Below are 23,035 nucleotides of genomic sequence, written 5' to 3'. Positions count from 1 at the left end.
CTCAAAGCGAATCCGGAGAATAGGAAACTTATTCAGTCCTTCTAGAAGGTGCATCATCCAATTTCCGCAACGCCGTCTTGTGGTCTAGGAGAATGGAAGGCCTGGTTCCGAAGTCCGAGCGAGGCTGTTTAGGCGTCAAGAACTCCTAGACGACCACACGAACCGGTCTTTGATACTGGCTCTGTGTTGCGCATGAGGTACAAGCTCGGTCACAACATCACGTCAAACCATCCTGACATGTCTTGCGACTTGGTACACTCTAGCGGGGTGTGTGCTTGACGACAGGCTTTCATCTCTTTTTCGAGTCAACTGGTCATTAGGAAGTGTAGTTGGTGTACGTACCTCGGCCACTGATTTACGTTTTTTTGGATCGGCTCGTGGGTGCTCGATTTATTTCGCTTTCGACTCCAGAGTCAACTCCTGAAGATCGTTGCTGACTCTCTCTGGCACGATCTGTGTATCGCTACAGCATCACAGATCAACAAACCACCAAACATTGCCTTCCTCATTGCCGATGCATGGCGTTTAGCCGGAGTGTCACACCTCACCGACATTCTGAGCTTCCCCTTCAACAGACCATCAGAAACACGACATGCTACTCCTCTACCACTAGGAAACCTGTGCTTAATACTAGTCCTCAGAAGTTGCAGTAGCTGATGCTGGCTCCCCACAAAACCATATTAGCTTCAGATCGACTCGTCTATCGGATATCGAGATTCGCACAAGCACCGCCAATAGTCTGAGAACAGACTGCCGCATGACTCTCTCGAACATGAACCCGGTGTCAGCTCGAAATACCATCGAAGATTCGAACATTTCCTGGCAAACATCGATCACGGTGATCAAACGGATTGATCGATCCAACAAAGACGATCCATCGAACATTCTCTGACAATTGTTTGACCTCGAGCTGAATTGATACTACTAGAAGGCATGTGATAGCAATGCACACTGTCAAGTTGGAGGTTCCCAAGATCCACGTCGCTGCACTGAGCACGGAGGTCTCCTCGCGGCACCCATGCGGCACCTTTGCAATTCCTCGACCTCGTACTCCGCATCCGCATCCTCCTCTCCGTCTTCTACCGCACATCCTGGTGCAGTGCGTGGTGTTGAACTCACCATATCTCGCGGCATATTGTTTAAAGACCGCCTTGCGTCACTGGCAGTGAGTCCCGACGATGTCGGGGCTACTGTGCTGGAGTTTACCATTCCCGACGTCTCGAACGTGGTAGAATTACGTCCTTGAAATCGTACCTGATGCTGTGGTAGGCTACTTTGTGTCCCGCCTTGGGCATGTCTTTCTTGTACCTTTCGCATGGCTTCTTGAACTTCTCTCTGTTCAACTCGAGGTTGGTTGGCCGCTCTGTTCCCGAACTTGCCGACGAGTGTATCTGCGGAAGGATCTTTGTATGCACCGACGGTCTCGATACCAGTCATGTACGTGTAGTTGGCGCATGTCGGCGAACAGCCTTGTTGACAGTATGGATCTGTACCACCGCAGTGGCCCATCCACGCATTGATGTTTCGAGGATCCGGCATGTCTGGATCAGTGGAGTATCTGGATCCGCTGCACGGCGAAAATGCAAAGATGACAGGGGTCTGCTGTATCTGGTTTCTTTTTGACAGAAAAGGTATGTGACCTGGACTACGTACCACTGGACTTTATGACTGGTTACATCGGGGTGAGACAGGCGTTCGCATGGCAAACAAGGTTTACTGCCGTCCGACAGGTGCGGCACGCTTTGCAGTCCGGCTGTGTGACACGCTTACTGTCGTACAGGAACGTAAGATAAATCAAGGTGAGGTAGAGATCACTAAGATCCATCAACATCGACCGGGTTAGAAGCATCTCCATGAGCATAGTACCATCGGTTCATACTACGGTTGACTGCCTTGGTTTCTGAAGCAGGAAGTGTCTGCAGAGATCCGCTCACCTTATCGGCTCTCCATAGACAACGTATGGAACAATGACGATCCTTGGACTGTAGAGTCGCACGGTCGATCTTGGTATGAACACGCATGTCCAGAAGGGTTTGGAGACTCGACAAGCTCACGGACAATCCACACTCATTCCGAAGACAATGGTGCAATCACACAACCCTCTGCTGATTTCCGACTAGTCAGAACTCGTCTCTATAACTTTTGCTTTTTCACTCTGAAGCTTGAGCTTGGATGTATGAAAGCATTGATATTGCCTCCAGTGCTTTGCTTGAGCTCCTATATTCTGGATTGCTTTCGTCTAGCCATGTTGTTCTGCATTCGTATCTTCACATCAATATCGCTTCATTGGTCCACCAGTCACGAAATTCAGGAGTCAAGCGTTGCAGTGATCCAGCTGAGGAAGCCAGTGATATAGGCGAGGAGGACAAAGCTAAGAACGACACAAGATATCATACTCTGCATGGTGTCTCAAATCACGATTGCTTCTGTCCAATATAGATATGTGATTCGTAGAGAGGCTAGAGCAATGCTCGATCCAGAGAAAGGAAGATGAGAGAGTGCGCGTTTTGCGGCGTATGAGAAGATGTTTACACAGTAAGCCAGCCAGAGATCAAGCAAGATGAAGAAATGTACGTTTCGTGTCTGCATGTCAGGGGTATCTACCGTGAAAGCTGCCTCGTGTCTGTGGTCTTGTCCGGCCTACGCCATACTAGCAATGGTGCCAATGCCAATGCCATGTTTGAAGAATCGAGAAAAGTTCTCTCTGGTCGTGAATGAGTCATGTCTTGAGTCGGCGCTCCTTTTACAAAAAGTAATCAGCCACTGGCTTTTTGGCTGGCATCCCCCTAGAATCCTGCGGCGCAGCCTCAAAGACACGATACCTCCTCCCCGGCCCTTGTTTCAAGACCATGTCAGTAACGACTGCCTGTGATCGTTCGACTTCGCCATTACTGCGTGGCGTATACCCGCCATTAGCACCATCCTCGGACAGCTCCAGAATTGCAGCAACATTGCCACAGCGATAGCAATAATTAGGCGCACTCCACACCGTGACAATCGTATTATCAAACATTTCCTTGAAGCCTTCCATAACAAGCTGGTGTGCTCTAGCGATGAGCGACAAGTCGTTTTTGTGGTTGAAGTGTTTGACTATGTCGGCGCCGAAGAGGAAACCAGCGCCTCGGGGGGAGAGGCCCCAACCGTCAATGTCGTCTGGATCAGACCAGAGAAGATCGCACATGGCGCCTTCGTGGGGCACTTCTTGCTTGCGGTCGATGAGTCTGATTTTGTCGATGCTGTCAATCAAGGGTGATAGGCCGCCGTGGACGCATAGTACGGCACCGCCTGGATTTGATGCGGAGCCACTACTTGAGGAGGTTGCGCCTGTGCCTGCAGGGCCGGTATTTGAGGGGCTGTTGGGTACGGAGGATTCAGTGGAGGGTTTCGGGCGAGGAAAGCGATTCATGACTTGATTATGCGAGTTTATGATTTCGATTTCGACGTCTTCGAGAGATTCGGAGCAGGGTTGTTGAGGGTCATTTGGAAGTTCGGCGGTGGTGGGACCGAGTTCGTTTGCGGCGCCTAGGATCAGAGCTCCTAGGGCAAGGTAGTCAAAGACTTCGCAGCAATATCGCCAGACGTTGGCGCTGCCGTATTTGCGTAGGCATTCGTCGTAGAAGCCGTAAACGGTGGTGATCTGTCTTGATTCGTGGTTGCCACGGATGAGGGTGATACGATCGGGGTAGCGGACCTTGAGGCAGAGGAGGAGGAGGAAGGATTCAAGCGAGTAGAAGCCGCGGTCGACAAAGTCGCCTGGGTGGTGTGAGCTAGTGCATGTGGTGCGAATGAGGAGGAGAGGGTACCCATGAAGAGGTAGTTGGTGTCAGGAACAGGGCCACCAACGCGGAAGAGCTCCATCAAGTCATGGAACTGGCCGTGGATGTCGCCGCATATCTGGATGCCGTCAGCATTGGGCAATGCAGAAAGTGAGACCGAGACTGACCGTGACTGGGGCATTTACGGTGACGACGTTGCCTTCTTCGATCAATAGCTCTCTGGCTTTGTAGCAGAGCTCGCGGACTTGCGACTCTGGGATTGGCCGGCATGAGCGCAACTGCGCAATCGCCTTGTCTAGATCGCTCATTCCAGGATACTGTCGCGTGTCGCGTGCGCCAACGAGGGTCGGGGTGTGATGACGGTCGTGATGGTCCACAGGCTGTGTGCTTCTACTGTCTTGTCGCGAAGCCCTAGCGTGTGCTTGTCCAGCAATCCAGTCAGGTTGTACTCTACACACGAAAGAGACGCGATGAGCACTCAGTCCCAAAAGTTGACGCCTCTCGGCCTCTCCAGATGTCCAAAGGCCCGAGCTTCCTCACGTATGCCGAGCCCGTTCCAATCGTCGGTTGCTCCCGCCAGACCAGCCAAACCCTAAAAACTTGATCAATCTGATGCCAAGACTCTGTCGCAGAACCATATCCTTCTTTTCTGCTTTGCTCTGCAGGCCTGCATAAACATTCAACAATATACCATGTCAAAAAGATTCGCCGAGCCCGATGGCCATCAACCTAGAGACAACAAGCGTCCGAAAACACAACCACCGGTCGCCGTAATCCCCGCCATTGATATCTTCTCCGCCCGTCAGCTTCAGGAACTTCTTTCATTCAGCCAAGATGCCGTCCAGCATCTAAGGAATGGCATCCAATCTTTCAAGCAGTTTCTGGAACTTATCCTCTACCAAAATGATGAGCCCAACCGGCCTGCAAAGATCAACATCCTCAATGATTATCTGGACGCCGCAAAACTGAAAGCTGCCCGTGACAAGGATGCTGAATTTCTTCCCGATTTCATGCAGGCATGGAGCTTTGCAAACCAGACTAACAACGATTACCTGGCTACCTCGGTCGCTTCGATCTTGGCTTTATTGTTGAAGACAATCTCCATTCTCATCGAATCCCGCGAATATGGCATTCTCCTCGTCAAGACTCTCTTGAATCATGCCCAGCTCAAGCTCATCTCAAGGAGTGTCTCTGCTCCCAAGCACAAGGAGCATGTCATCTCACCCTCTCTGCGTATTCTTACCGAGATGGTCTCTTTCGACGCCGGTCTCATGGCCAAGCAGGTCTATGCAAAGCGCGACTTTACCTTTGAGACAAAGATTGTCGCCCGTAACCTCTGTTTGATCAAGAGTGGTTCTGGTCCTTCAGTCCGATCGAACGCTGTTCGCTACCTACTTGCAAACTTCAAGTACCAAGGAGAAGGTGCTAAGATTGACATCCTCAAGAACGGCCACATTACCAAGGCTCTGTTCGATCACCTCAAGGATGACTCGGCCGATGCTCTGCAAGAAATCTTCAAGGTGCTCGAAACTGCTATCCTGCGCGATGAGACCATTCCTCGTGCAACAAAGACTCAAACCATCAGTGAACGTTCTCTGGCAGGTGTTCTGGCCGCTCTTCGAACTTTCGCCGCCACCGAAAGCCCTACAGGCGACGACTCCACCCTGATCCGTGGCAAGAATGCGACGATGTCCTTCTTGAAGCTAGTCAGCACTACACCTTCTCTCGGTCTTCTCCGCCCAAGCGGCTGGTATCCTCCTGGAAGCGAACGCCACACTAGAGATCAGAACGATGATGTTGAAACCGATCTTGCACTTGATCTTGGCCTAGACTCTGTCGACTGGTACAACAAGTTCCAAGGTCAAGTCACTGTACGAAACACCATCCTTTCCGGCTTCTCACAGACCTTGAAGCCTTACGCCAGCGAGGAAGAGAGGGACATTTTACTCTCGATTTTCGCCGCTGCGCCCGAAATCGTCGCAGACTACTACTTTGCAAGAGGAGAGAAGTTCTCGTTCGAGCCCAAGCTCACCAATACCTGGATCGGATACGCATCTTTCCTCTTCTCTTCCGTACAGGTTCCCTTCCCCAAGTACTTTGGCGCTCAGGACCACTACCCCAGCTGTCCTCCTCCCGTCTCGATTGCTATCGAGAATATCCTTCCTCTGCCTCTCACCCAAAGGATCTTGACCAAGTCCCTAAACCAATCCTCCGACCTCATTACTCTGTTCGCCGTTCGCATCTTGGTTGTCGCGTTCCAAAAGTTGCACAAGGTCCTGCAAGCATTCAACGTCGCAGCTGCCGAAGGAAATCCACTCTGGAAAGAAGGATCAATCAGATTAATTGCAGGGTTCTGTCAAAGGTGTCCACCCGTCAAGGACGTCATCGCTGCCTTCCGCAAGATTTCTGATGATAATATCCTGCAAAAGGAAGCCGTCTCAAGACTGCTCCGCATGTACTACCAGGTCACCCCTCAAGCTGCCCTGGAGGAGAAGTTCGATGTTTCCCAAGCATTGACCGTCGCCATGTCGAGAGCGGAGACTGTGACGTCCGACAGCGAGAACTACGCTTTCCGTCTATTGGAGCTGCAGCATTTGCTCGTCATTGCTCAATGCTCTGCTGGCATGCGTTGGTGGCACAAACAGGGTTCGCTCAAGTTTTCTCCTTTCACCACTTTGCTTCGTTTGAGCGCACAGACTCCTGTTGACCAGTCTACTGGGTCTGAATTTATCAACCTGCTGCAGTCGGTCATTGACGAGCACAGCATCTTGCAACAGCAGACCGATGAGCCTTCTGTCAATGCTTTGATTGCTAGTCTGGCAGACGATCAGGACTGGAAGCCGAGTGAGGCTCTCTACACCTTTATTGATGATTGTCTTGGTCGTCTTGTCAGAAAGCCAATCAAGTACTTGGACGATCTTGACGAATTGGCAGGTGGTTCCAACCATGGCAAGATTCTTAGTGTGCTGGTTCTGGTCTGCTTGGAGCAAATCCCCTTCACCTCGAAACTGCCAGACTCCGATCGCACGAATGTGTTGATGTGGTTCTCTCGCTTCTTAGAGCTACTCAAGGTGATGGGTGAGGATGTTGAGCTATTGCAGCTTATCAGACAGAGAGTTACGGACTTGCCTGTTGTCTCTTCCGTTGAGCTTGAACCTCTTTTGCGATCGATCACCTACCGCAGACAATCCCACGACGACAAGACCACCGGCCCAGCATCCTCATCCGACAAGAAATCGACAAGACAACCCCTCGCCTTCTCCGAACCGCCCGTCGAAAAACAAAACCATCCCGAGTTAACTCGCTGGCAACAAAAAGACCTCGACGAATCTCTCGAGAACGGCGACATTGACGCACTCATCCTCTGTCTCTCATCCCAAGACTCGTCCGTGCGCCTCCAAGCCCACGCCTCCATCCGCAAACTCATGTCAAGAGTCAAAGAATCCACTCACGACGATAAAGATCAAATCTACTTGCTTCTCGGCGAACTGCACGAGACCGTTACAGAGATGACACCAACACCGCTTTCCGAGCAGCCATTGCCTTATATTGCTTCTGTATTTGCTACACAGGCATTGGCGGTCTTGCAGGATCCGAGTCACTTCATGTACCCCAAGATCAACAAGTATCTCAACAAAGGACCGATCTGGAACGTACCCAAGTTACCCAACTACTTTATTGACAAGACCACCCTCGAGACCCCCGACGAAGACGACAAACACTGGGCCGAAGTGCTCTGGACCCTCGACTTCTTCACCTCTGCTACCCGCACTCTTCCCGACGTTTCCCTGTTGTTATCTCGCAACTGTATGGAAAAAGTACTTGATCTGTTTGCTTCGCCATCGGCGCCAAAGGGAGTCAAGGAAGCAGTGTTGAAGGTGGTGTATAGAGTTGCTGCTGTGGGTGGTGCGACGTCACTGGTTACGAGAACGGGCGTGTTGGCTTGGTTGGAGGTCAGGGCGAAGATGGGGGATGTAGAGGCGACTACGCTGGGTGTGTTGAGGAACAAGGTCGAGGAGGGCGTTGATGGTACCAGAGTGGAAACGTGGAGTAAAGGTGCTCTGACTGCTGCCAAGTAGTAGGAGAGGAATGGTGTAGTATACCTTGTAGAGTAAACCTGAGTTGTACATTGAAGAGGGTCCTTCTGACTTGCAGCGCCTGAGATCCATCACCCAGTGCGAATATTGCAATGCATGCTTCCAGGGAAACCCATATTTCTTGACGACACAGCGGGGATTTTTTTCTCTTCTCGAGAAGTGAGATCAGAAGACACCAATACCCTTCTCTCCCTCGAAAGCATCTTGGCATTCTTTGCAAATCGGTCGTCAGAATACTTCTCGATCAAACATGACCCCAAACAAGGCACACCAAACCTGCCATCACAAGTCACATCAGCCAAGAGGACAGTGATGAGTTGACGAGAACGCCTTTGCGAGCTTGTGAGAATTGAAGAGTGAAAACGTTCTCATTCAAAACGTGGCTTTTTGAGCTGGTGGCAAAAGTATTCTTCAACTTTCTCATCGAGCAGGGCGAGAGAAGCAAGCAAGCCGTTGCTGGCGTACAGATTTCGTTATGCTGTGTGCTTCCTGATATACAGCTTGCCTTGCTTTACTCCCTTTGCAATTCAGCGCAAAAGTCATCATTGATGATACAAGAGACAAACCCCCAGTCCAGCAATCCAAGCAACCCAAGCAGAGCAGCAAGCAAAACGCCTAAACATAAACATCCCGCTCCACAACACCCTCACGCTGACTATGATCCTTGGTAGTCCAGCTTCCCTGCGTGGTGCTACCATACAGCGAATCCGAAGTAGTGGTGGTAGCATTGCCATCGCCAGAGGTTCCATCAGCGGGCGAAGTGAGCTCCAAGGCACGGAGGCGGTCGTGAGCGGCATACTTGGCCTTTTCGCGGCGGTGGTCCATGTACTTGCGATACAGGACGCGGAGAGCGGGGAGGCAGGCGGTGGATATCTGGACGGCGGGTTCGATGGTGGTCCAGATGGCTGGGGGGATGAGGTTCCCTGTGCAGGTGGATTAAGTCTTGTGTGGAGAGTGGGCGAGACGGCGGGGGGCGGATTAGATGGAAGGAGGAAAGGGATAGGGAGGAGTAGAAGGGAGGAAGAAATAGTGAGGAGGAAGAAAGGCAGAAGGGAGAAGAAGAAAAGGAAATGAAAGAGAGAAAGAGTGGGAGGGCAAACTTACAGGTGATGTCCTTGCCCTTGGCACCGAATTGAACCATGACTGCCAGGCGAACAACACCGCAGACCAAAGAGCTGTGGTTACGTAGATCAGCGCTCGCTCGTCAAGAAACAAGAAACAAAACATTCAAGACTTACATAACCCATAGGAAGGAAGCAAATCCGACACCCAACTTCCGCTTCCAAGACAACTCGAGTCTGCGGATCTCGTTGAAAGGCATCAGTAGAATGATTAGATCAGTGACGACGTTGGGAATCTGCATGCCGTAGTAGTAAGGCACCAGAGCGATACACCTGCCATCCTTCATCATGGGTGACCACGCCTTGCTGATGGGCGTACACATGAAGATGCCGGTCATCATGACAGCAGTGCACCACATGATCGTGATGGCGATGAGGACACTGGTCACGAGTTTGAAATCGTGGTTTGGAAAGAGGCGACGGTACTGGTAGAGAATCGAAAGCTTGGTGAAGAGGACACAGAGAGGGTACTGAATGACGCCCGTGTACTGAATCTTGAAGATCTCGATGAGATCGGGCAGGCTGACTTCCTGGATAGGGCGACCAATGCCATGTTTGATGACTATGTGGGTTGGTCAGAGTATGAATGGAGAGAAGCTGGTATAGAGACTTACGCAAAGCGCCGCTGATGTCGAGGCCAACCTTGAAGAACTGCGTTTCATGAGTTAGCAAGGCATGCACATCAGATCAATTCATCCAACTGACCCAAGCAATGATTATGAGCCAGTCATCAAAGTAAAGGCGAATGCGCAGGACATGTCTGGCGAGTAGGCGCAGAATCACAAAGATAGTGGGGAGCACAAGGGCAATAACGGTGACAAGGATCAACTGGTGAGCGCGACTACCATGGTGCAATTGCTCATCAGTAGGAGGAGTAGTCGACATGGTGTGAGGTGGTTGCTATGATGTCGCCGCGATGTCGCCGTTGAGTGTTGATGATGTCGCCGATGCGAGTGCGCCGAGACGAAGAGACGAACCTGACAAAGCTCGAATTTGGACCGAGTGTGAGAGCGCGTGCGAGCCTGTGGGTCAAATGAAGCTCAAGTGAAGCTCGTGAAGTAATCGAGTTCACTTCCAGAGCTTGTGAAGAATTGAAGAGACGGGGCTCGTGAACATTGCCTGCCTTTGCTTTCGAGGACGAACGACGAGATAGCAATGCGGTGTTCCCAAATGAATATATCTTGTAACCAACTCAACCCACGCCTGGTCTAAGGGATCACCAACATTTGAGCTTCCTTGTGTTAGATATGCATCCCGGGTACCGGGAATCCACTTAAAAGGCTGCTTCACAGAGATCAGGGGAAGCACTCAGACATGTACAAAAGGTAGGATTCAGCCAAGTCAGAACGCAGAGGATCCTCAAAAAGCATCTAATGCTGGGATAATGGGCATACCCACAGAATACTCGAAACCAGTTGAACGCGCATAGGTGCATGGATGATGGGCCCAGTCATCGTTGCTCCACACGAACTAGTTTGACAGCTCCTGCAGATGGTTGTTTTGGCTCTGCGCCGTGGGCGGGGAGTAGGGGAAGAAGCTCACACTGCCAAGGTACCGGTGGACAGGTGAGAAAGGCATGTTGCATAGATGAGATTGTCCTCATTACGGCTGTGGGCATGACGGAAGGGTGCAGGCTGGCAACATGTTTTACAGGCGCCGTGCAGCAGGGCAGGAGGAAACAAGTGTGGTTGCGTGAGCTGACAGACCTTGTCGATCGCTTTTCCTCGGTTACACCTTCCTCCTCTCCTTGCTATAACATTCTGCGTCCAGCTTTGCTGCACGACATCTGTTTGGGATGCCTATATGCTGCTTTTATATCCAAGAATTGCCAGCACTTCCTCTGAGTGCACATCAGCATGTCACTGTGTAGAGGTAGAGACGCAACACGAAAATATTCCAGGACAGAGCATTGTCCAAAGAGAAGCTTCATCTTGAAGACCTACCCTATCCACCATTCTGGCTAAAGAAGGTGGTATTCTATTGTCTCATGGCATCTGTAGCAGCAGAATCGGGCAGCTGTACATTCGATGGTCTTGTCAAATTTCTGCCATGCATAGTAGAATGTGCAGGAACGAGTGACAGCATCGCGGAAGGAAAGCGCGATGCATGTGAACGCCAAGGCCGGTCATCGTCATTACCTGTTTTGTTTCCGACGACTTTATCATGTCGTGTAAACGAAGCAGACCCGGCTCCCGCTATACAACAACATGAACGACCTTGTAGACTTCTTACGCGCACATGAGGAGGCTTTCCGTAGGTACATGACCTTGACAAATCACCCTACGCCAATCAGAACAACGCTGACGCCGATGACAGTCGCAACCGCCTTCAATCTCTCTACTCGGACTTCCGCTTACAGAAGACATCGAACCCGGACGGATATCAAGCCAACTCTCGAGCTTGGCTACGTGGCCTGACTGCTGCCGCACGCGCTGGCCGACTACCACCAGCTTCAACAGGGCCCGGACAACAAAGTCACGTCGTCTTTGGGAGTGGTGAGGAGCTGTCGCGCGCCTTGAACTCTCCGCAGTGGGGTCGACCGCTGGCTCTAGGTGCTGTCATCCAGGACGCTGTAGAGAAGCGCGAGTTCATTCCTCTGGACGACTTCTTGAATGCGACTAAGAGTATTTACGCAAAGACCTGGATCCCGTCACCATGGCAGGTCGTCAGCTGGGGTCTCAAGCAGGTTGGAGTCGCCTCATTGTTTGGAGCGTCAGACAAGCTCTCGGTTGGCAATCTTGTCGTCATGTCGAATGTTGAGGTAATATTCCAGTGTCTTGTCTCAGGAGCAAATGCTGACTCAAACCCCACAGGAAGCAGCGAATGCGATCATAGCAAAAGCCTCTCAACTCGACCAGTCAACAACCTCTCTCGTCTTCTCCCGTTCGCTCTTCGAGTCAGAATTCGCTCATGTCCTTGACCCGACACAACAGCCTGAGGCTGCCTTGAGCACCACCGACTTCGACATCCTCCTCCGTTACCTTTCTCGCGACAAACCCTGCCTCTCTATGAACTCTTCATCCATCAAACTGAAATCAGTCTCCGAATCCGTACCGCAACCCATAACTCAACAAGACACCGACATCGCAAATTTGCGCACCCTGATCAACGCCTTGGAAACACAAGTATCGGCCCTCACAGACCGTATAAACACCCTCGACATATCCGCCCGCGAAGCCGTCGCGGCTAAACGCACAATCCAAGCCAAGTCCGCCCTCCGCAGCAAAAAGCTTGCAGAAACCACTCTAAACACCCGCAGTGCCACTCTTTCACAGCTAGAAGAGACGTATACCGCCATCCAAACAGCTGCGGATCAAGTGGCCATCGTGTCTGCCATGTCTGCCTCTGCAAACGTGTTGAAATCTTTGCATGCAGAGGTTGGCGGTACGGAAGGTGTCGAGGAAGTTGTGGATCGCTTGAGGGATGAGATGGAGAATGTGGATGAGGTTGGACGTGTGATCAATGAGGCCAGCACTTCAAAGGTCGATGAGGAAGATGTGGATGAAGAGTTCGCAGCTATGGAGAGAGCAGACAAGGAGAAGAGGGAAAAGGAAGAGGCGGAGAGGACAGCAGCCAGATTGGCAGAATTGGAGGGATTGGACAAGCAGAGAGATGTCGAGAAGAGCCAGGAAGAGACAAACACGCGGAGAGAGATGCAGGCAGAGACTGTATGAGCTGTCTGGTTGTTTACAGAAGCATTTTGACGAATTATGACCTTGATCACACAATGTAGACTTTTCTCGTCACTTCAATGCATGGAAGTCTTGAGAAAGCGATCCCACTGCGTCACGGTGAACTATCGCTCTACATGGCACTTTCAAGAAAACGAGAAGCTTGAAGTTTTCCGATGATAGGATACAGGACTTTGAAGCTATGTCCCCTTCCAGGTTTTTGATGACTGGCGCTGTCAGTTACACGCCAGAGGCAAAGCGATTGAGAAAGATTGTGATGTTGGCAAAGACTATCTTTTGAGGATTATATTCCAGAAAGATTGCTCTCCTTACATCAATGGGCGTCTGGCGCAGTGGTAGCGCGTCTGCTTTGCATGCTGAAGGTCTAGGGTTCGATCCCCTAGTCGTCCATATCTTTTGTTTTTGTTCGATCGCTACGGTGATGTCTCTATCCCTCTACCTTTTCAAGATGATGTATATCCTTGCTATCTCATTTATCAGCGCTGAGGGGTATCTGCGCATTGTTCTGATAGGCTTGTCTCAACTCCTGTGTCTCGCAAGCCCGCGTTAGGACTTTGCGCAAAGAAGCGCTTAACACTTCTAGAACTTTGACTCGGCACTCCAGAGTCCACTAACAATTACCCTTCCAAGAGATTCGGCTCTTCAAACATGATACGCAAAAATCGCTTTCGACCGTGTGATGTTTGTAGGTCAAGGAAAACCCGTTGCCACCCTCGAGAAGGTGGGGCTTGCGGATATTGCACGCTACACAGGAAGCAATGCACTTTCAAGACGCCGGCAACGCGTCGAAGGGCGTCGGAAAGCAACGCAACGATCATGACTTCTATTGGAGAAGCGAGTATTGGTGAGGACGCACCGGAGTCAGATGTGTCGAGCAGGCCTACAGCAGTAGGAATCTCAATCACAGAGACACAGCATGTGGGCTCCGAAGCTAAGTCACTGGGCTTTTCGCACGATCGGTTTGCAGGGCTCTCTGGGTTAAGTAGCGACATGGAACCAAGATTTGTGTGCTCAGAGAGCAGTCAACATCACCACTACGAACGGATACCGACCTCTCCTGAGGTCGTAGTATGTTCTCATGGATGTAGACTGCCTATGTGACAGACCTTTTGCATGCAGCGAGATTTGCACATGCCGACTCGTCTGCCCCAGATAAAGAGCACACTTCCCCTCTTTCCCGACTCCGCAGCCCCCGGATACCCGTGTGGCACCTTCCTGCCTTCCCTCGGCTGCTGTGAGGCCGATCTGTTTCGCTAATCGCTTGATGATGCTGTGTCTTTAATTCCCGCTGATAAGGCCTTGAACATGCTGTTCCTGACGACCTTTGTTTCTATTTCGCACTCAAGGCCAGACTGAATCACTCAAGATGAATGCATTGAGACGTCAACTTTATGCTTTGAATGCTCCCTCGCAGCGATGTTTCTCAACTTCGAGTTCGAGACACGCGACCTATGGCTTTATCGGGTTGGGTCAAATGGGTATGCAATTGTGATTCACGACCTCAGTTTGTTATGGTGACTGATCTCGACTAGGCTACCGTATGGCTCAGAATCTAAGAGCCAACTTGCCTAGTTCCGATAACCTCATAATCCACGATGTGAACAGCGAGGCAACAGCAAGATTCGCAAAGGAGAACTCAAATGTCCAAGTTGCAGAAGATGTCAGAGATGTCGCAGAGAAATCAGTAAGTTGATTCGCTCACCAAATCATCCGCATTCTCTCCATCTGTCAAATCTCCATTGCATCTCATCAAGCTCGTTCTGTATCAACCACGACAAACAAGACTAACAGCGAAAACTAGGAAACAATCATCACAGCCCTTCCTGGGCCCTCCCACGTCCAAAACGTCTTCAAATCAATGCTCAGCCCACCAACCCTCCTCCGCGACGGCGTGCACCAAGAACGCCTCTTCATAGACTGCTCAACCATCGACCCCCTCTCCTCGGCCGACGTCGCAAACGCAGCCCACTCAACCGGCCAAGGCAAATTCATCGACGCCCCAATGTCCGGCGGCATCGTAGGCGCCGCAAACGCAAAACTGACTTTTATGATTGGCGCGCCTGCAGAACTTGTTGATCGCGCAACTGAAGTGCTGATGTTGATGGGCAAGCGAGTCATTCATTTGGGTCCTCAGACATCAGGCCTCAAAGGAAAGTTAGCGAACAACTACCTGCTTGCTCTCAACAACATCGCCACAGCCGAAGCAATGAACATGGGCGTGCAATGGGGATTGGACCCCTCAGCATTGGCAGATATGATCAACACCAGCACAGGCAAATGCTGGCCCTCCGAAGTTAACAACCCCGTTCCTGGAGTTCTTCCCGATGCTCCCGCAAGCAAAGGATATGCAGGTGGATTTGGCACGGCGCTGATGAATAAAGATTTGAAGTTGGCTATGCATGCTGCGCAGCAGTTTGGCATTGAGCCGAGGTTGGGTCCGATGGCTGCTTCGATCTATGCGGCGATAGAGGGGAATGAAAGGTACAAGGGCAAAGACTTTTCGGTGGTTTACAAGTACTTGCGTGGAGAGTAGAAACAGTGGATGTGGTGGTTTTAGCTGAAAGATTTTGAGCATGGAACTTGCGAAAGTAGATATGTAGATTTGTTGACAATTCTATTACAAGACATGAAAGCGGGTGCTGGTCGCCCATATTAAAACACTCTCTTTGACGCTCTTGTTCGAGTTGCCGGTAGACCGCCAAGTACGAGTGACTGATTGAATGACAGAAGTAGACAGCGGCATGAACCAGGCAACAAGCCAGCGCGGGTCGACACTTCAAAGGCTGAAAGCCCATCGCAACCGTGGCCCCTTAGGTGACTCTCAAACAACCCCGTATCCAAGAAATCCTCTGTCATAGAGTCCTGTGACATGTCATTTCTGGTACCTGCACCCTCTAGTGTGTCTTGGTACAAAGGCCAAGCAATCCCATCATCTTGACACCAATCGTCTGGATACCGCCATGCTGTAGCCACTTGTGTTGTTTGCTGGGATTGTGTTGTGGTTGGGACGGCTTCCATGCTATCTGGCAGGCCATGCTCCCGATTAGAGGTTCCGGTCGGCAACTGAGGTGGCCACTGTATTGGCAGTCCCGTGTTGTCTGAGCCATGAGCATGTGTTTTGTCTGTGTGACGGTCTCGAGCATCTGTGCTGTCATGGGAAGAAGCTGCGCCGTCGAATTTGGCTCGAGAAGGCCTTATTTGCGTCAACACAGGAGCATGGCTGAGTTCAAGCGTTGAGATGCCCCCACAATGCCGATACATCGGTAGTGGCGACACTATCTGGTCTCCATTCTCTTGTAGCCTATACTCCGATTGATGCGGCTCAACCATATACAATGATGTCTCATGGACAGCCGGTCCCTCCAGAGCTGTATCAACGTGCGTTGTTCTAGTGAGAAGCGGTGGCGGATCTGTTGGAGAGTCGTCTCTCCGGAATCCGTGCTGAGCCGAGTACTGCGCGCGCATGGCTACAAATCTATTGGTGAGGTCGTCTAGGTCACTCGATTGTCCTATCAAATCTTCGAACCTATCGAACGCAAATACCGCGCCTGTAATCACAGCGGCTTCAGGATCTAGTGAGCGTGTTAGTGTGTGGAAAGTAAATCGCTAGAGATCACTTACAGGGGCTCGGTACGTTCTCTGAACTGGTCTTATGAAATAGCCAGCGATACCCGAACCTCCATTTGTCTGCCTCTGTGCAGATTCCTGTACGCCGGAGAGCTGTCGCATGGGCATTGACTGCCGACTTTAAGGTTTGTCGCATCTAGGGGCTCATCCACTCTATGCGCTTCACATCAATCGTGGAAACTAGCGTACAAGAAGCTATCTGGTGAGCCAGAAGCTCTTCATGTGACACAAAACCAATATGAGCACAGATCGGGCATTGTGCAAAACAGTCAAGGTGCACTCGCTCTAGATGCTCGCTATCCTTAGTCAGCACTACATGTCATAGCTTGTATCGGATGCACTGTGTAAGACTTACTACAGTCTGTTCATATTTTCAAAGTGGCCCTCACAAGCCTTGAATTTCCGGTATGTCTGGGCACCTAATCCATACATCAAAGGGTCATGTTTGTTGTAAAAGCAGGCAAGACGTGGTGTGCATGCGTCTCGGGCAAAACGTTTGTTCTCACCTTGCCGCTCGCTTTGTTCGCCAGGATCATCTCGCTGCCGCTTGCTACCACTCGAAGTGCCACCGGACAAAGTAGTCGGTACCGAAGAAGAAAAAGAAGAAGACGAGTTAGATGTCGACTTTGACGATGAATTTTTGGGCTGGTCCTGCGGCGTAGACGAGTTATGTTGCCAATACGTTGTTTGATGTTGCGATTCTCGGAAGCAAGGCTCTGAATTAGATCTCACGAGGAGCCCAGAGTTAGGCCTCAGGATTGCCAGATCCAAAAAACGCTTGTTCAGACCATCCAAGTCTTCCGCTAGTTTCCCCGAACTCGTCAGCGACTCTGGATCCAGACACCATTGCGAATTATCACCATCGGATGAACTTGTAGGATGTTCAGTAATTGACCGATATATTCTCGGGGGGCTTGGTGGATCCTCTCGTTTGATCGAAGATGGCAACGTCGGAAAATCTTCAGGAACTGCGTCGATTTGCATCGGGGTATCGAAATGAACTGCATCGAGTGGCACCCGAAAATCGTCAGGATTTCTCAATATCGCAATTTCCGAGTTATTCAGCTCCGAAACTTCTGAGCCGATTCGGCGAGCTCCGTCAGAGTACGGTTCCAAGACCTTTCTCGAAGACCCAGATAATGCCATGATTGGCTGACCCTCCAGTGTCATATCAAAGTCCAGATTCTCGCCTGCTCGATTCATCCACCGTGCCCGGAAGCGGCTCCACCGCGATGCAGGCTTAGTACTTTTGATATGAAGCCAGGGCTCTTGCACTCTCCAGTCTGCTCTTGCTAGGCCGTCTGATAGGACGACATCGGTCGGAGCGCGGTGCAGGTGATCGAAGAATGGGCCAGACGCAAGAGCCACGCCAGCTGATAGAATTGAGTCAGCTAGGATGTCGGTTTCGCGAGCATGCTCGAATATGGGGACAGCAATGCGTTTCTGTGTCGTGATGCAGGGGACCTCTCGGTATGTGTCTCTCTGCCGTCGAAGAAAGTTTCGCATGGCGTGCTGCTTGATGGCGGAGTGTATGGTTACGTCGCCTGCCTTCCAGGTCTGCCTAGTCGACCAAGACGGACTGGCCTGTGCCTGCTACGGATTCAGAAATGGCGTGGGTCAGAGGTGTTCGGAATGTGATGAATAGGAAAACAGAATATTTGAGGTTGGCTTTTTCGGGAGATCGCAGCGACACTGACCGGGTAAGAACGCGCAGCCTGCATTCACGCAGCTGCGTAGATTGATCCTTCTGTGGCTGAGCTGGATGACAACAACGTGCATGTTCAGAACATGCAGCGCGGCTACCTTCGATTTCGTTTCTCTGTGCTATAGCTTGCCACAGCAAAGTTAATGAATAATGCCACCGCAGAATCTCGCGTGTGGCATACCTCGTACTGAGGTCTTTCGATGAACCTCTTTCCAACCAGAACGTATCGTACATTTTTCCAAACTTACGGCGTGACTCTCTTTTGCTTACGGTGAACAAGTTAGCATGCAGAACGGAAAGTGTGGCGCAGAAGAGAGAAGATGATCTACGCAAGTGCGTAAAAACATGCCTGCTCTGCGAATCACGCAGGTGCGAAACAGCTCTTGAGAAGAGCGTAGTTCTACGCAAGTGGGTGAAAGCATGTCTACACCGCGACTCGCGCAGACGTGTAAAGATCTGCCAGTAGAGAATAGTTCTACGCAAGTGCGTGAAAGCCGTTCCTGGGCTGCGACTGCTGAGACACTGCGTACATCTCATGCTTTTGCAACTCTATAAATCATGATTCGGCCAGGTTAGAAACTGGTGGCCATCAACTGGACGACGTACCGGTGACAAGATGTCCGCACCAAAGCCAACCATGAGATGGAACATTATCAGCAAAGCTCAGAACGGTCTCTACTACCTGGAACATGTGGAGTTCGAGTCTGGGTGCTCGGAAGCGGTTGTCTTCGAGCAAATTCAGCAACTGTGCTTGCCGCAAAGGAAGACATTCAGCCAGAGAGTGTCGTCTCTTCTGTACTCGCCGGTTGTGTATACCACGACCGTGATCAAGGTAAGAGAGCCCTATCTGATACTTGCGCATTACCTGACTCTTCTGGAGGGACGCAACTCGACCGAGAGTAAGGACATCGAAGCCCAGTCTCATGCTTGCGAGGTCTTCGTCAAAAGCAAACGCTACAGCGAAGCGTACACCCTCGCGCTTCGAACCCCAGTCAGGTTCGAGAAGGAAAAGACTCCGAGCTTCTTGACCAATCGCGCGCACTTCGAAGCCAGTCGGAAACACGAGCAGATTATACACGGTCTATTGGTTGTTCAAGAAATCCGACACGCCAAAGTGGCTGTTCTCTTTGGAGTGCTTGCACTCCTGTCTGTCGGTATGGGTTGCCTGAGCGGGTGGATGAGCGGAGAGGTCGATGTGGGGGTGAGTGTGGCTGCGGGGTTGTTTCAACTTTTGACCATGTTACAATGGTCGTATATATGGGCCACTAGAAGTTGGAAGCGAGTGGTGTTTGCATCTGGAAGTCAATAGAGATTGATCAAGTCGGTTGGAAACAGCAGTCGAGCTTGGCGTAGCGGAATGTTGGTTGTGATGGGTGGCAGAAGCAAAGCGTCGATGGTGCAAGAGCGTCTATTTTGAGCAGAGACGAAGCTGACAGAGTACGTACCTTGTACATTGCTTATCTTGCAGTTCGTGGGTGGTTATCAATACAGCCGTTGCTTTCTGTATAGAAAAGTGCGGGCGTTGGTGTCGGCATTCAGCTAGTCAGGCTTGTAGATCCAACGTCATGTACAGAGGCATGCTGAGTGATAGGCAATATACAGGCAGCCACCGGCGTCAGAACTCCCGTCAAAGACAGCAAAATGTTTCAAGGTGAAGTCAAGGGCAAGCAGAGCGGCAGAATGTCTCGTACGAAGAGTCGGAAGGCGTCGTCAGCCGCGAGGGGGAAGGTGGGTGGCAGCGCGAGGGAGTCGTGGTCTGGGTGAAGAGGGAGCGAAGGTTTTGTGGGGGTCCAGAGGCTAAAAGCGTATGAAGGTTTGGCGCGACCCATCGACTGTTGCAGCGACAGAGGGACAACAAAACTTACATCCAATCCTCCCAACTGATTGCAATCCTGCCCTTCGTTACTCTGTGCCACTCTCTGCCATGCTCTTGCGATTGACATAGCCCTGGTGAATCTGACTTCTTCCCAACTCGCAAACTCTCGGACTCGAACAAATGGGCAAATGTACAAACATCCGTTGGCTTTTGTTCTTATCGCAAAAAAGACTAATCTTGTACAGGGCGATATGGTGTAATTTTGGATGCCGGTTCATCTGTACGCGCTCCCACCAACTCCTGACTGTCGCGATGCCGTGACTAAATTACTCAGGGCACCCGAGTGCATATTTACCGATGGCTCAACTCGCAGCGAGCGCGGAAGGAAGCCGATGAACTTGAGCTCAACAGTCTGCCGCAGCTCGAGACCAAGAAGAAATGGACGCGGAAGATCAAGCCAGGTGCGATGATACAACGCCTGTCGCGCCTACGAGCAGCGACTGATGCATGACAACAGGTGTCTCGACCTTTGGCGACAAGCCAGAGCTGGTCGGACCAGACCACTTGAAAGGCCTTGTCGACCACGCCCTCGAATACATCCCCGATGACCAAGTCAAAGACACGCCCATCTTCCTCCTCGCTACAGCTGGTATGCGCCTACTCCCCGACGTCCAACGAACTCAAGTCCTCGACAATATCTGCTCCTACCTACAACGGAATACTCAATTCCAGCTGCCCGACTGCGGTTTACACATCCAGGTCATCCCTGGCGAAACAGAAGGATTATATGGATGGATAGCTGCAAACTATCTACTCGGTGCTTTTGACGCCGACGCCTCCAAGACACATCTCCACGGCAAGGACCACCACACTTACGGTTTCCTGGACATGGGAGGTGCTTCTGCTCAGATTGCATTCGCCCCCAACGCAACCGAAGCCGAGAAACACGCCGAAGATCTGAAGCTACTACGCATGCGCAAAGTCAATGGCGACCCTATCGAGTACAAAGTCTTTGTCACCACTTGGCTGGGCTATGGTGTCAACGAGGCTCGTAGACGTTACATCGAATCACTAACAACAGCAAGTCCCGGTATCGCAGAGCTGCCTGATCCGTGTCTTCCTACTGGTCTTGAAGTCACCAAATCTGGTCATGCCATCTCCCCCGATTCTCACGAGGCTGCTGGAAAAGAAACATATCTATTGGGAACTGGCAAGTTCCCCGAATGTCTGTCAAAAACATATCCCTTGCTGGACAAGGATGCACCATGTCTGGATCCGCCATGTTTGCTGCACGGTGTACACGTTCCTGCAATCGACTTTGACGTCAACCATTTCGTCGGTGTTTCCGAATACTGGCACACCACTCACGAGATCTTCGAAATGGCTCACAAAGACAAGGCTTACGATTTCAACACTTATCAACAACGCGTTCTGGAGTTTTGCAGTCAGGACTGGAAATCAATACAACAAGGTGTAAAAGATCAAAAGTGGGGGCTGAAGGTTACGGCGGAAAAGGCTGCTGAAGTCTGCTTCAAGGCCAGTTGGATGATCAATATGCTGCATGATGGTATCGGTATCCCCAGAGTTGGTCTGGAAGCTACAAAAGGCGGTCACAATGGTACAAAAGCTGTCATTGACGGAGCAAAAGAGAAGGGCTTCCTGGATCCATTCCAAGCAGTAAACAAAATAAACGATGTTGAAGTCAGCTGGACCTTAGGAAAAATGGTTTTGTACGCCGCCTCACAAGTACCGAGTCCTGACGACAAAGCACTGGCAGTTGGTTTCGGCAGCAACATTGCAGGCTCGACTCTCCCCAAAGACTTCCAATTTGCTGGTGGCAATTCTAAGCCTTTACCCACCGACCTCGAGGATGACGACGTAGACTGGCACGACAAACTCTTCGCCTCGAGCTCCTCACGCCGCCTCCCTGGTTTCCTCCTGCTCCTTGTAATCCTCCTCATCGCCGCATTCCTTCTCTGCGGACGCGACAGACGCAACTCCCTGCTTCGCAAAGCAGGTTTCTCTCCGCCCAGCGGCAAAAACAGCAAGCGCAAATCTGCCAACACTGTGACCAACAGCTTGAACAAACTCTTCGGCGGCACCTCCCACTCGGGGCCCCAGTATGAACGCGTATTGGAAGGAGGCCTAGGGCCCGACCCCTCAGACTTCGAACTCGACGACATGGACGCAGACTCCGACTCCGACAACAACAGCGCAGGCCGCACTTCAGGCTGGGCAACCCCCAAAGCACCCAACGGTTTCAGCAGCCCTGTCTTGCACTCATCCCCACGTTCTGCCAGGGTAAATCTCTACAATGCCAACAACTCTGCTCCATCTGGTGGTTACTTTGACGGCAATGCTGCTCATGCGTCTAGTCAGCTTTCTGTAGCTGCTACGCCTGGAGGTTTGCAATTGCCGATGAACAGTAGAGGGGGCACTTTGGCGAGAACGGAGAGTAGAGAGCAATTGGCTACTGCGACTCTGAGGTCTGGGAGCAGGAGTCGGGCGGCTAGTCCCAGTCGGATACGGAGTCCGCTTATAACGCCTTTAAGGGAGACGGTGGAGTAAAGTGGAAAGTGAAGAGAGATTGGCGCGACTGATCTTTTTTTTTTCTTCCCGGCATCTGGTATTCTGGCGGGAAAGGTGTTTTGTGTTTCCCTTTTGCTGACCTCCGTTATTGTTTTGGATTGTTATTGGGGAGGTCGGTATTTCTTCTTGCTTTCCTGGGGCGATTGTCTTTTCTTCCTTCGGGCACGGCACATTGTTCTTTTTCCCATTCTTTTTCTCCTCACGAGATTCGAGAAGGGTCGGTTCTTGTAGTATCAGCGTCGGTGTTGTTTCCATCAGGTCTAGCCCTCAAGGGGCCAAAGGTATTTTACATGTGCACTTCCCTTCTTTGCCCTTCTGACTGCCTTCATGACTGCTTGGATTTTTGCCGAACGTAGCAAAAAAAAAAAAGCCGCATGTCTTTCTTATTCTTGCCATTTTTTTTTTTTTTTACCGTTCTTGCTCCGTTCATCTTTGGTCCGGATAGGTTAGTATTAGATACTAAAGACCTATCTATAGTATGGAGGATGTTAGGACTGCTTATATGGCTAGCCCCTAACAAAGCTATCTACTATGCTTACTAGTCTATAAAGACTAATTAACCCTATAGCACTATGGAACACTCTAGAGGCTATTCGCTAAGTCTCCTACTTG

General features: G+C 51.0%; 8 protein-coding genes across 8 annotated transcripts; 4 read left to right on the top strand and 4 right to left on the bottom strand.

Moving 5' to 3' along the window:
• Positions 1–630: 630 nt before the first annotated feature.
• Positions 631–1,539, bottom strand: M436DRAFT_67857 (uncharacterized protein; the record flags this gene model as incomplete). The annotated part of the gene is made up of 2 exons (XM_013567475.1): positions 631–921; positions 1,120–1,539. The coding sequence occupies 2 exons, from the start codon at positions 1,537–1,539 to the stop codon at positions 631–633; spliced, it is 711 nt and encodes a 236-aa protein (XP_013422929.1).
• A 1,204-nt stretch (positions 1,540–2,743) lies between these two features.
• M436DRAFT_57658 (calcineurin-like phosphoesterase) lies at positions 2,744–4,084 on the bottom strand (the record flags this gene model as incomplete). Its single annotated transcript, XM_013567439.1, has 3 exons — positions 2,744–3,753; positions 3,804–3,894; positions 3,944–4,084. 3 exons carry the CDS (start codon positions 4,082–4,084, stop codon positions 2,744–2,746), a joined length of 1,242 nt encoding a protein of 413 aa, XP_013422893.1.
• A 384-nt stretch (positions 4,085–4,468) lies between these two features.
• On the top strand, positions 4,469–7,855 carry M436DRAFT_57800 (uncharacterized protein; the record flags this gene model as incomplete). Its single annotated transcript, XM_013567465.1, has 1 exon — positions 4,469–7,855. The coding sequence occupies one exon, from the start codon at positions 4,469–4,471 to the stop codon at positions 7,853–7,855; it is 3,387 nt and encodes a 1,128-aa protein (XP_013422919.1).
• Positions 7,856–8,488: 633 nt separating this feature from the next.
• Positions 8,489–9,879, bottom strand: M436DRAFT_76654 (uncharacterized protein; the record flags this gene model as incomplete). Its single annotated transcript, XM_013567499.1, has 5 exons — positions 8,489–8,796; positions 8,978–9,048; positions 9,112–9,556; positions 9,609–9,645; positions 9,700–9,879. The coding sequence occupies 5 exons, from the start codon at positions 9,877–9,879 to the stop codon at positions 8,489–8,491; spliced, it is 1,041 nt and encodes a 346-aa protein (XP_013422953.1).
• Positions 9,880–11,201: 1,322 nt separating this feature from the next.
• Positions 11,202–12,668, top strand: M436DRAFT_76653 (uncharacterized protein; the record flags this gene model as incomplete). Its single annotated transcript, XM_013567498.1, has 3 exons — positions 11,202–11,251; positions 11,311–11,755; positions 11,808–12,668. The coding sequence occupies 3 exons, from the start codon at positions 11,202–11,204 to the stop codon at positions 12,666–12,668; spliced, it is 1,356 nt and encodes a 451-aa protein (XP_013422952.1).
• A 1,384-nt stretch (positions 12,669–14,052) lies between these two features.
• M436DRAFT_57816 (uncharacterized protein) lies at positions 14,053–15,219 on the top strand (the record flags this gene model as incomplete). Its single annotated transcript, XM_013567466.1, has 3 exons — positions 14,053–14,164; positions 14,219–14,370; positions 14,488–15,219. The coding sequence occupies 3 exons, from the start codon at positions 14,053–14,055 to the stop codon at positions 15,217–15,219; spliced, it is 996 nt and encodes a 331-aa protein (XP_013422920.1).
• Positions 15,220–16,240: 1,021 nt separating this feature from the next.
• On the bottom strand, positions 16,241–17,819 carry M436DRAFT_67851 (uncharacterized protein; the record flags this gene model as incomplete). Its single annotated transcript, XM_013567474.1, has 4 exons — positions 16,241–16,258; positions 16,308–16,431; positions 16,669–16,732; positions 16,820–17,819. 4 exons carry the CDS (start codon positions 17,817–17,819, stop codon positions 16,241–16,243), a joined length of 1,206 nt encoding a protein of 401 aa, XP_013422928.1.
• An 815-nt stretch (positions 17,820–18,634) lies between these two features.
• M436DRAFT_86099 (uncharacterized protein) lies at positions 18,635–23,023 on the top strand (the record flags this gene model as incomplete). Its single annotated transcript, XM_013567497.1, has 6 exons — positions 18,635–18,850; positions 18,899–19,172; positions 20,080–20,114; positions 20,169–20,295; positions 20,352–22,238; positions 22,992–23,023. 6 exons carry the CDS (start codon positions 18,635–18,637, stop codon positions 23,021–23,023), a joined length of 2,571 nt encoding a protein of 856 aa, XP_013422951.1.
• Between the last annotated feature and the right edge of the window lie 12 nt (positions 23,024–23,035).

This window comes from Aureobasidium namibiae (genome assembly GCF_000721765.1).
Source record: "Aureobasidium namibiae CBS 147.97 unplaced genomic scaffold scaffold_25, whole genome shotgun sequence".
Classification (NCBI taxonomy): domain Eukaryota; kingdom Fungi; phylum Ascomycota; class Dothideomycetes; order Dothideales; family Saccotheciaceae; genus Aureobasidium; species Aureobasidium namibiae.
The sequence above is the reverse complement of the archived record's forward strand: the minus strand, read 5'-3'. Positions and strand labels throughout refer to the sequence as shown.